This window comes from Plasmodium knowlesi (assembly GCF_000006355.2).
Source record: "Plasmodium knowlesi strain H genome assembly, chromosome: 4".
Taxonomy (NCBI): Eukaryota; Apicomplexa; class Aconoidasida; order Haemosporida; family Plasmodiidae; genus Plasmodium; species Plasmodium knowlesi.
In genome coordinates, this window is record NC_011905.2 from 188,575 (window position 1) to 201,325 (window position 12,751).

Sequence of the window (12,751 nt, forward strand, 5' to 3'; positions counted from 1 at the left end):
AAGGGATCTATGCAGGTGACTAGATAAGAGAAGCCAACCACTTTTGTCACCCCCGAAATCGCTACCCTATGTCGATCCCCTACTTTTCCTTTTCCTTTTCTCCTGATTTAGACGTACCTCACCTGGGCTCTTTGATTTCCTTTTTCCCCTCTGTGAAGGTACGCTACTGACTTCGCTAGTCCGCCCATTACTGGTACTGTATGTTCGCTCCGTGGTGCCCGAGCGTCTAAAGTTGTACGGACTTCTTTTTCTGTGCGGTGAGTCACTGGTGTACGTGCCCAGGGGGGGTGCAGCATCTGGCGGGTCCTCATCATTAGCCGGGTCGTCATTTAGTAGGTCGCCATTCGTCGGCGCATTCTCTGCATCTTCACCCTTCCCCTCGTCATCCTTGATTTGTTCACCCTTCCCCTCTTCACCCTTCGCTTCTTCACCCTTGATTTGTTCACCCTTCGCCCCTTCAATTATCTCCGCCTCCATCACAGCGTCGCTGCGCATCACTTCCTCTTCCACCCCTGAATCAATCATCTGCAGAAACTCCACGTTGGAGAGATTCTCCTCCTGCATAAGGTGTACGTTAATTTGCTTGCGTGTCCTCTTGAACTCCACCTCGATCCCGTCGTTCGTGTCGTCGTAAAATAGATACGACGGAAGTTCGTCCTTGTTTACAAGCTTCCTGCTTTTTATTAAAACCTTCTCGATTTCGTTTTGGTTTTCCTCCTTCAAAATCGAGCTCCGTTCTTCCGCCCACGAGGGGGCTTCTCCTATGGGCGGTTCCTTGCGAGGTAGTTCTCCGCCTTCCACTTGGTCATCTTCCACTTTATCATCTTCCACTTTATCATCTTCCACTCGGTCGCCAACCATCCCGTCGCTGTCCACTTGAGCACTTCCAATTTTGCCGTTCCCCTCCTCGTCCTCACTCATATACGTGAACTGCGCCGCGTCTGGCTTCTCCCGCTTGAGAGTTTCCAGATGTGCGTAGAACTCGGAACCGAAGTACCTCTCATCGAATGCGAGAAAATACTTCAACTCCTCGTCTGATCTCTGCATGTAGTAGTTCAGTACCAGTGGGTTGGTGGACTGCGCCGTCACTTGTCCCTTCTGATTCCTTTGGAATATATTTTTAAGCTTGTTCTTTCTGTCTTCATCACTGTATATCTTATTGAACAGACCTGCTTGTATGACCTTATCGTTGATAGTTAATTTATCCTGCGCCCTTTGGAAAATGAGTTCTTCTACTCCAGATAGTGTGATGAATCGAAAAACCTTCACGATGTTCTTTTGTCCAATTCGATGACACCTACACATGGCTTGTATATCTTGGTGGGGGTTGAAGTCACTGTCGAAGATTATCACGGTGTCGGCTGATTGTAGGTTCAGTCCTAGACTCCCGGATCGAGTAGACAACATGAAAATCATGGCTTCGTCATTCCCTCCGTTTGGCTCATCCAGGGGGTCACCCTCAATACAATGTACAAGGTCTCCCCTGATGCAATTCCCTTCTGCGGTATCCCCCGTCTGCTCTACACCTGCTCCACTAACGCTGTCGCTACGTAAAGTGCCACTCACCCTGTCGCAATGCAAAGTACCACTCACCCTGTCGCAATGCAAAGTACCACTCACCCTGTCGCAATGCAAAGTACCACTCACCCTGTCGCAATGCAAAGTACCACTCACCCTGTCGCAATGCAAAGTACCACTCACGCCATCCGAATCATCCTGGCCGCCCCCATCAGAGTGAGCATCGTCATGCCTGCCATCCCGGTTGAACTGCTCGATGATCTTCCTCCTCTCCTGCAAACCGATATTTCCATCAAGGCGATGGAACCGATACCCTCGATAGTCCAGATAATCGCAAAGGATATCCATCAACTTGGTCATCTGAGAAAAAATCAAAATTTTGTGACGAAACCTTAGCAGTTTTGGTAGCATCCTATCCAGAACCTCAAATTTCCCACTACATTTTACTAGGAAATCATCAATGTTGTACTCTTGAAGGAATAGATATGGATGGTTAACTACCTTCCTCAGTTCCATGATAACGTTTTGACAGGACTTGTTGGTAATGGAACCATTCCTGTTAATTTGCATGAACCCCTTCATCTCAATCTGCCTATAAAGCATTTTCTGATACAGAGACAAATCTATGTGTACATTATATTCGTACTTTTTCGGTAATGACTTCAACACATCTTTCTTTACTCTCCTTAGCATAAAGGGGAGAAGGACACTATGTAACCTATTAATAATTAGGAGTTCCTCCTCTTCTGTAATGGCCACGTCTAGCATATCCTTATCATTATGTAATGGTCGTATAAACCACTTTTCGAAATCTTGACAGGAAGAAAATATCTTTGGCAAGAGGAAGTTGAGAAGAGACCACAACTCAGACAAATTGTTCTGTAGAGGTGTTCCTGTTAATAGTACCCTATACTTACTTTTAAAATTCTTTAAAATAATATGGAACCTTGACTTGCTATTCTTCATTCTATGCCCTTCATCTACCACTATGTATGTCCAAAATATTTTTATCAACAATGCCTTTTCCTTAATGGCAAAGTCGAAAGTGGTTAGACAGATGTCGTATTCAGATTCCAGAATCTGTTTTGATAATCCTCTCCTTTCACTCTTCGTTCCTCTGTAAGTGATAACCTTAATGGAGGGACACCACGCTTCGAATTCGCTACTCCAGTTTGGCAATGTAGACAAAGGTACTATGACGAGGTTTCGTCGTTGTCTAGATCCTACACCATCATGTGTATTTTTCCCACTGCATATTCCATCCCACTTAAACTCCTTCAGATACGCAAATAGACTAATCGTCTGAATGGTCTTCCCAAGACCCATCTCGTCTGCTAATATTCCATTTAAATTATTGTTGTACAGGGAAATGAGCCATTCCAACCCCTCCAATTGATACTTCATCAGAGTACCTCCGGTAAGGATAGACGGTTGCACTACTTTCTCCTTAACTGAATGTGACACAAGAAGGTACTTCTCTCTCGCATCCTTGTAATTAGACTTCATGGTAATGTTTCCACCCTTCGAGGGGTAGATAGGATCCATTGATGTGGGTTCATTCGTAGACTCTACATCTAATATACTCTCCTTCTGACACAGGACACATGAAGACATGTTAGCTAAAAACTCTTCAGTTACATCTAGCAATTCCTGCAACCGTTTGTTTTTTGTATTTTTCAGTAAATTAATATATGCATCCATATCATTCTCCTTGAGCAATCTCAAACGTTCCTTTTCTTGCCTCTCGATAATTATTTTTCTATTCTCCTCAATTAACTTCATTTGTTCGTAACACAGGTTGGCGAGAATCTTGGCGTTATTCCTTCGTTGGTCAGATAGAACACTCACCGTGTGGTGGTGATTCCTCAGGTCATTCCAGTTTGACAGTAGAATATACTGCTTGATAGTTCCCACTTTGTTGTGTAATTTTGAATTCCTCTCCACCTTCTTTATGTAATCATTTAGGTAGTCTCTTTCCTGTACGTTCCCCATCTCCCCGTGGATTCTATTCCTCTGAGAATTTACCTTCGTCACACCTTGTCGTCTCCTGCGCTTGGTTCCCTCCTCCCCATTCAAGGCATTTCCGCTTTGGTTAGATGTCTTCACGCGTTTGGTGCTCTGCAAAGTTCTGTATCTATATGTGTTGCAAGTAGACGTGGTGATAGTCGAGCCGCTTTCCCCCCCACCCAACCGATTCACACCCTTAATGGGAACCTTCATCGGGTGAGTATCACTGATGATGTGAAAACCAAACATCGAGTTAACCACATCAGATCGCAACCTCTTCTGACTTAGCTCAATCCTCTTGATGTTTTCCTCATTTTCTAGAAATGCTTGCATTGTCTCCATGTGTCCCTGTAATCTATCTTTTCTCGATCTATGTGCAAAAGGAAAATTCCTAATGGCTCCTTTCACCCGCTCAAAATAGGGAAGAGTAAAGCGACTCATCATGTCGTACTTGATACACAAATCGCTCAGGTATTTAAAATAATCGTTCTTGGATCGTTCTAACTTTTTCATGGTACGTAAAGACTCCTTATCGAAATGCAACTTCTCAAGTATATCCTCGTCCGATGTACAGGAACTCTCCTCGGAGGGGTCGTCTTCCAAAGACAAGCTGGAAAAGAGGCTACTGCTGTCGGATGAGGAGGCCTTCTCATTGGTGGGTTCTTCCCTCGTAATAGCCTCCACTGAGGAAGTAACACCAGTGGAATCCTTGGACCCCCCCTTCACAACCCGCCTTTTCTTCCTTTTCATTCGGTCTCTATATCTCAAGTACTTCAGATTTAATCCAATTTCCATAAACCTCTCTGCCTCTCCATTTTCATTTTTAAAAAATTTTTTGTCACATGTACTAAAGAAGTTCAGGTGTTCATTGATGTAATCATTCAGAGCGTTGCTCACAAATATCTGTTTGTCTTTTTTTATTCTAAGATGTTCGCTTACGTAAAGGTAATCCTCATTGTCCACCTCTTCCTCAGTCTCCTTTCCTTCATTTCCATCCTTAGATTCTTTATCACTTTTGTGTAGAGGGAGAGGTGAAGTCAATTCGAATGTGTCTTCATCTGGTTGGACTACTAATGTGGGAGTTCCTCCACCTTCATGCATGTTACTCTGCTTTGTAGATATGTTTATTCCTGTAACATGTTCGTTCAAGCTATCTACACGCGTGCCCTCCATGTTTAGAGCACAAAAGGAAGATCCTCCTTCACCTCGACAAATTGGGTTCTCCCCCGATTCACCCACACTTGTATGTTGCGTCAAATACTCATCTGTTTTCTCCATTGGTCGATTTACAACGGGGTTATTATACCACCTACTGAGAGTTGCTATGTTTTGTCTACCGTAGGAGGACACCTCCCCCCCCCTTTTATGTTGTAATCTTCCAATGGGATTAAATAGATATACGGTGGATTAACAAACCGAATATTCGCATCGGCGAATGTGACTACTAAGGATGGATACTTTTTCTTTTTTTTTTTTTTTTCCAGCAAACGGGACAAGTAAACCGCACGAAGTGGGAAAAAAAAAAAAAAAAAAATAGAAAAAGTAGAGAAAAGGCTACTTTGTCCTTTATTACATCTCGTAGTAGACCATCTCTCACTTCTTCCTTCCTTTTTTTTTTTTTTTTTCAATCCACCGTATCAATCGTATCGACAGAAGCATATGTGTGTGTAGAGGTGAAATGCATCCCTTTGGATTGATTAAGAAAGTCTGCCTTGTGATAACTTTGCTAAGGATTTTTTTTTTTTTTTTTCACTTTTTCCCTTCACAATTTATCCTTCTTTTTTTTTTTTTTTTTTTTCCTTCCAATGGGGGAAAAGCTTATATAAGTGAACGTTCAGCAGGAATGACCGCAGACCGATACATATGCTGTACATACGGCCGGATGCTCAAAGCGAAATGAGGACTAGACATTACACATATGTGTGGGTGGGGGTGAAAAATTCCCTCCTCATGAGTAAATACACAACACAACGCCTCTCACAGTGTGTGTGTGAGTGTGCTTACACAGTTTAAATGGTCATGATGAATGACTCACCAATTGTAGTCTGAGATGTTAAAAAAAAAAAAAAAAAAAATATATATATATTTTTGACTGGACCTCGAAGGGTATACAATTTTCTTCTGTCCATTCTAAACAGCTGAAAAAACTATATTAAAAAATGGGGATGCTAATCGGGGAGGAGGTGTGAGATTTATCTTCCTTCATCAATCCCCCTTCAATGTTACTTCTAAAAAGACAAGTACAAGTCCATCACATAACAAGTCGCATAGTCTCATATATCCCCTCTTATGTACACCCAGATATGTGCATCCATACCTCAGCCTTCCTTCACTTTGCAATATTTTTTTTTCTTTTTCCACCACATTCCTTTCCCCATCACCTTTTGACTTTGGCCTATTTGACCTACAATAACGGTTTTGTAATCCCTGCGTGGGTTGTCCCCAGGATGGGGTCATTTCATATGGCGTTCTCATCACTTAGAGTGTGAAACAATTTGTCCTACGAACTCGATCCCCAAGACCCCCCTTTCTGTGAATCCTTTGCCTCGCCACATTTCTTTCCAAGTGTGTGCATGCAAAATGGTCGTTTGTTCTTCGAGTCAAAGATTTATCCTTCTTCTATCAACAAGTCGGAATGGCGAGTTTTTTAAAAAAAAAAGAAAAAAAAAAAAGAACGAAAAATTTTTATTAAAAGAAAATCCTTAAGATCGTTAAACTACCCATAAATGTACACATCGGTGGATGCACACAGGGAGATATATGCTCGTTCCTTGCCTTAAACTATGTGACTCCCCTTTTTTTTTTTTTTTTTTTCTTTTATGAAAGTATTCACACAGAATGAAAACCCTAAACATGGGGGAAATTCTTTTGGCGTTTTATAGGTCCTTCTTCGTTTTTCTGGTAGGGAGAGGAACCAAAGACCCCCTAGAGTGGTGTTCAGCCTGTTCATCATGCAACATTTCGAACAACATGTCTCCCAAAGTGTCAACAACATAGCGTTCAAACCGCCACAAAGCATCCTTCCATCCTCCCCCTCCTGATCAACAGACATGCGCCCTAATTCTGCAATCCATGTACCTATTCCCCAAGTTCATCTCAACTTTTGCGTAAACACGAATCTCTGTCCGAACCCGAAATGGGAGGAAAAGGGCAGAGACGCTATATGAGACAAGTCCTAAAAATGCGCACACATACAGGATTGATACATGTCTGCATCACAATTTTTTTTTTTTTTTTTTTTTTTTTTTTTTTTTATTTTGCTCCCTACGTCAGAACGAAAGTACGCGTGTTATCATTCTTCTCCTTCTGGTTCTGCGCTCTTATGACTTTGTGGTGCTACGTCAAATGCCTCATTAAAAACCCGGGGGTGTTAACGAGAGATCCCAGAAAGACAGGTGAGCAATCTGCGATATCCCCTCGTCTGGTGCCTCCCCCTTTTTTTTTTTTTTTTTCATTCACGTAAAAATTACCTGTACATGTATATCTTCTCATTTTCTCCATCCCGATGTTCATTTCTAGGAGAAGGAACCAACGAACAGGAGCGTCGCGATGACGTGTGCGTGAAGTGTAACTTGTTAAAGGAAAAGAGGTCTCACCACTGTTCTGTTTGCAATCGATGCATCATCAAAATGGATCACCACTGTACGGGGAAAGAGGCGCTGGCGTGACGTTCTGCTAACGAGACACATTCTACAGTGTCTGGTCGTGCGAAGCCCCGAGAAGGGGACAGCGTCAGAAATGTAGCTTGCAACTCAAATGGAAGGAAAACACGCACGCGTTCGCGTAGATATAGGATCACGCTGTGGAGACACACTTGTGCTCGATACAAAATTCATTATTTCGTTCATCTTATTGTTCGCTTTTTTCATTCCCCCTCGCCCCTTTAAATTTCCCTTCAAGGCATTTGGATAAATGGCTGCGTCGGACAGTATAACCAGAAATTTTTTATCCTCCTCAATTTCGTAAGTCCCCAAATTGTCTAGATGGAGAATGCATAAACACGGAAAGAGCAAAAAATTTGCTAAGTTGTTTTTCTCGCTTAGCAAGCATTTCATTTGTACCCCCTTATGAGCGGCATTTGGCTAATTGATCAGCTAGCTAATTCATTAATTTGTTAATTTTTTTTTTTTTTTTTTTTTTTTTTTTGCATGACCGGTTTACACGCATGGCTGCACACGGCAGTACACCCTGCTCATGTGCACCAATTGCGCCTTCATCCTTATGTACAAAATGATCTCATGTGTTCAGAGGAACCCAAGATTGAACACCGATAGGAAGGTACCACACGACGACACTCAAAGACATGATGGCAAATTTTGTGCAAGGCATTATTCTGTAGTGCCCTCGAACTATATTATATTGCCTAGTGAAAATTTCATTTTCTCCCCCCCCCCCTTTTTCTTTGACAGTGCATATTCAGCAGAACAGACCTCTTCCTTATCGTGGTATGCCTTTTGTTTTTACGCGAAAGAGTTTTCACCTTTTCTGCAGTGTATATATGTATGTGCTTAGGTGGATTGTCCTGATTTCAGCTGCCTTCCCCTTTTTTCTCTCTCACCCCTTACAGTTGAATACATTTTCCTCCCTTTTGTTTGGGGTGTTCTCGTTGGTCATGTTGATCGATCAGTATGTCGCGATTCGGACGAACACGACAGGTATATGTACGGGAGGTACCACCGAAGTGTATCAACGTATATATGTGTTAACATAGAAGTGTGTTAGTGTGCATGCTTACTGGCACCTCTGCTCCATCCGCGCAGGGATTGAGTACTTGAAGAACCAACAGAAAGAAATGAGGCCCTTCCGGGAGTCACTCGTGGATGTTTTTGGCCAGCCGTTCTGCTGTCTCTGGTACAGTGCTGATTTAAAGGGAAAGAAAAGATAAAAAGAAATATATGATCCGTTCAGAAAAAGAAAAAAAATGTATGCACATGTGCATACAAATTTATATGCATAAATACGTGCATGTGTAGCCGAATGAATTACCCTGCAGAGGATCGTTCTTCTCTAACAGAATCATCTCCGTCGGCGCTCCTTCTCAGGTTTCTTCCCATCGATGGAACAGTGCGGTCGGATTTTTCCTCACGCGAAAACTACCTTGAAGAGGAAAAAAAAAATTAAAAATAAGCACACAATTGTTTAAGCACAACTCTATAAGCACAATTGCGAAAGCACTAAGGGGTAACTACACGTACCCATGTTTCGGCTGGGCGACCTCCACTGTGTACCCCTCCACGGGTCATTCTTCACTCAATCGATCCATTTCCGCTTGTTACTTGTTGCATGCGCAGCCGCATTCACCGCACGCAAACGTAATAATTTGAATTTCAATTTTTTTTTTTTTCCCTTTTATTTTTACTTTTTTTCATATATCGATATGCTTGTCTCAAGGTGGGGTGCATCTTCCTTGTGTCTGTCATTTGGGGCTTTCCTTTCGTGCAACTTTTTTCCTAGTTTCCTCTACCCCTTCATGAAAAACGTTTGCATCGTTTCTAATCACGGTACAAGCCATTGGTGCGACTGAAAAGGGTAAGAAGATACTCCGCTCATATCAGCCACCGCGGGAGAAAACTCTGCTCGTAGAAAGGCTGTCACCTCTATCGTGTGCGGGTCAGTATGAATTTCTTTCTGCGCGCGTGTGTGTTCACTCGGGTGTGCGGAAAGCTGAGCGTACTCTGCACAATAGGCATCTACAAAGTTTAACTGCACATGTTGATCCCTAGGGCTCGTATCAGGCGAAAAGGAAAAGTACCCCTTTGTAATTTATTTCATATGCTTTTCCTATTTTAGTCATGCTTCTGTACCCATGAACGGGGGAGTTATTCCTAGGTGCGAGATTCCGTGTCCGCTTTGTCGTAATTGTACATGTGCGCATAAACATTATGCGTGTATATAATATAATATAATATAATTTTTTTTTTTTTTTTTTTTTTTTTTTTTTTTTTTTCCGTGCGTTGAGTTCACACCCATGTTCCGTTTATTTCCGCCTTTTCAAAAGAGCAGAATTTATTTGACCTTGCACATCACGGTTTCATTTATCATTCTCCTAGCACGGCCACCCCGTCGGCTGCTTAACCATGCCTCCCTTTTTAATTAGTAGTGGTCCCCTCTATTCATATTTGTTCCTAAGGAGAGCATTCTCGTTCACCACGAGCACACGCACATTCTGTCATTTGTGGAATGCCCCCGTATTTTTTTTTTTTTTTTTTTTTTTTATTATTCAACTTTATATGTCCGTTTTGATTTGAATTATCTGGCTCATTTAAAAGGTGTGGGTTCTTTTTTTTTTTTTGGCATTACTATATAACCTTTTTGGCACTATTATATAACCTTTTTGGCATTACTATATAACCTTTTTGGCATTACTATATAACCTTTTTGGCACTATTATATAACCATTTGACTCTACTATATACCCTTTTTGACAAACGGGACCGTTCCATCTTCAGCCACTTCTGTGTGCCTACAATTTGAAACACACGAGTGGTCGATCTTTTTATTTTTATTTTACCCATCGGTATTGCTCTGCGTGTGGGGAGCTCCTTCCGTGTGTGTTCCGTCTTTCCTTTTCTTGTCTTCTAGGGAGGGGGGAGAAGAACAGGTAGACGCACAAACCCAGGCTTACCGTTCGATACTCATCACGAAGGAAACATACCTTCTGAAGAACACGATGCATAAGCTGGCAAACGACAGTGATATTAACTCTGACGACTGCAACGAAACGGCGAAAGAATGCATTTACGGGTTCAGCTCTCCGAAGAAGCAGAGGAGGAATGGCAGTCATGATGATGCCGATGCTACCGACGTTGCAGACGATGCCGACTCTGATGGGAGCGGCCAGGATGATTCGGATGGCCATGAAGATTGCGATGTTCGTGCCTCCTGCAACAACGGAGGAAGGCGCGCGGCCGAGGCCCCAACGGATGGGCGAATGCAGATGAGCATTGCGGGGTTGCAGAAGAATGAAGAGGATTGCAAACAGGGGGGCGCAAATGACGCGGAGGAGGAAACGAATGATGAGTATACGGAGGATGAAGACAATAACAATGATGACGGCAATGATAATGATAATGATAATGATAATGATAATTATAATGATAATTATAATGATAATGATAATTATAATGATAATTATAATGATAATGATGATGATGACTCCGACGACAATGACGATGATGATGTGGAAAGCGGGTCGCACAGAAACGGTGCAGAGCCGCACGAAGACGACGAAGAGTCCAACGCTTCCCACCATGCGCACGATTCGCACGACCCGGCAGATGAGCTCTACGACGCAGAACTGAACGAAATGATCGACCAGGAATACTTCAGAGAGCTCATCCCTGCCATCCCCCACGATACTCTCCAGGCATACATCAGTTGTTTGAAAATGTTTGGTTTTGAAAGGGAAGTGCAATTGCACCGATTGGTTAACCTTCTCGGTGATTTAAGAGATCCCATTTCTGTTATTCAGGTTTTAGGCTTACCGGGCATGGGGAAAACAAAAGTCGTCAAAAGTTTTGTCAAGCTAAAGAACGTGCCCTTCGCCTATGTAAACTGCCTAATGGCTCTATACCAATCTGGTAAGTCTGCAAAAAATGTAATTTACCATACAATTTTAAAGGATCTCAGCACAAGTCTGTTGTATGAATTTAAGGAATATAAAAAGACAAATGAATTCACAAATTATACGTATGATCCTACCAAGTTAGTTCCAAACCATGTGTCGAACACAGATGTATTTTTTAATGTTCTCCATAAACTCTTGTCCTTTCGGCCCGAGGAAGGCAGGGGAGGGGGGGATGTGTGTCCAGGAAAAAATCATCCTCACCATGGCGATGGAAATGCATCCGACGAAACAAACAAGGGAATGACATTTCCAAATCAACATCTTCACAAAGACAATTTATACGACCGGTCAGTTGTGTTCATCCTGGATAATGTGCGCTACCTCGTGAGAAGCCACCCAGATTTATTTTATGCCTTAACAAGAATCCACGAATATATAAGAGGCCCATATAACGACATGACGAAAGCGAACAAGACAACGAGAGGCCTCTGCATCATCCTAATCAATAGATCCCCATTGCCGGACGAAATATTTGATGGGCTACCTCAACCCCCAACCGTGTGGTTTGACTCCTACACAGCAGACATGTGCAAGAATATTCTCTACCGACTTTACAACACCATGTGTTTCGAATCGCTCCTCACATACAACGACAAGGATTTAAAAATCTACTCTGTTAAGGAAAACAAAAGGGAGTTTCTAATAAAAAGGAAGAACGTTATCCTGGAGAACGAAGTAATTTTTGACATATGGTGCAGATACGTGGACTACATAATTAATGTATCCTATAAAGACTACAAGAGCGATTTCCATGAGCTTCTGTTTATATGCGCCCACATGTGGCCTCTTTTCATAAAACCCATCCTTGAGGGCACGTTAGAACCCATCGTAGAAAATATGAACGCTCTACAAAGGAATATAGATACACATATCCGAGTGGCTACCTACAACCATGCTAGTCATTTTACATTCGAACTAATTGATTCCGTCTTCCTGAACCAAAATAATTTAAAAAATAAAGTCGACCTATCATTCTATTCAAGAGTTCTACTTGTAGGCGCATATCTGGCTTCTAGAAATTTACCCTTAACAGATAAACGTTTCTTCAATGCGACTGTAAAGGGAGGTGCCTTTACCCTACCCAAGAAGAGAAAGGGTAGAAGTAAAAATGAATCCATCTTAACATTAATTGGTCAGGCGATTCCGAAAAACTTTACTTTCATTCGATGGATATGTATAACAGATTGTGTGCTTGTGTGTTTCTTCAACGAAAAGTTAACACTCAACAGTCTCATCTGTCATCAAATAAATACACTCATCCAGCTGGGATTTATAAGCTTCTGTTCTGCAAACAATATGTCTTGCTTGGTCCGAAATAGCTTGATGAATGGAGTGCAGTGGAGTGGCTACTGTGGGAGCGCACTTCTCAACTCCACCAACAATTTCTCCTCCCTAGGGAATAATATCTTTTCCGATAGTACTCATTCCACTTCGTACGAATCCCTTGACCCCTACACCAAGCTAGTCATCCAGGTTCCGGAGGATACTATCCGCGGCATCGCCAGAGACCTCAAGATCCCCCTAGACGAGTTGATTCTGTGACTGCTCCGTGTCTCCACAGGTGGGCATAATCCCACGGGGTGAACACATCAAATCGGG

At 42.4% G+C, this 12,751-nt stretch overlaps 3 protein-coding genes across 3 annotated transcripts; 2 read left to right on the forward strand and 1 right to left on the reverse strand.

Annotated features, from left to right (window-relative positions):
- Nucleotides 1-66: 66 nt before the first annotated feature.
- PKNH_0404900 (DEAD/DEAH box helicase, putative) lies at nucleotides 67-4,803 on the reverse strand (the record flags this gene model as incomplete). The annotated part of the gene is made up of 1 exon (XM_002257838.1): nucleotides 67-4,803. The coding sequence occupies one exon, from the start codon at nucleotides 4,801-4,803 to the stop codon at nucleotides 67-69; it is 4,737 nt and encodes a 1,578-aa protein (XP_002257874.1).
- A 1,560-nt stretch (nucleotides 4,804-6,363) lies between these two features.
- On the forward strand, nucleotides 6,364-8,646 carry PKNH_0405000 (palmitoyltransferase DHHC11, putative; the record flags this gene model as incomplete). The annotated part of the gene is made up of 10 exons (XM_039113854.1): nucleotides 6,364-6,426; nucleotides 6,574-6,632; nucleotides 6,799-6,920; nucleotides 7,045-7,167; nucleotides 7,426-7,487; nucleotides 7,708-7,803; nucleotides 7,935-7,970; nucleotides 8,093-8,180; nucleotides 8,286-8,376; nucleotides 8,568-8,646. The coding sequence occupies 10 exons, from the start codon at nucleotides 6,364-6,366 to the stop codon at nucleotides 8,644-8,646; spliced, it is 819 nt and encodes a 272-aa protein (XP_038969466.1).
- A 1,549-nt stretch (nucleotides 8,647-10,195) lies between these two features.
- Nucleotides 10,196-12,694, forward strand: PKNH_0405100 (origin recognition complex subunit 5, putative; the record flags this gene model as incomplete). The annotated part of the gene is made up of 1 exon (XM_002257840.1): nucleotides 10,196-12,694. The coding sequence occupies one exon, from the start codon at nucleotides 10,196-10,198 to the stop codon at nucleotides 12,692-12,694; it is 2,499 nt and encodes an 832-aa protein (XP_002257876.1).
- Between the last annotated feature and the right edge of the window lie 57 nt (nucleotides 12,695-12,751).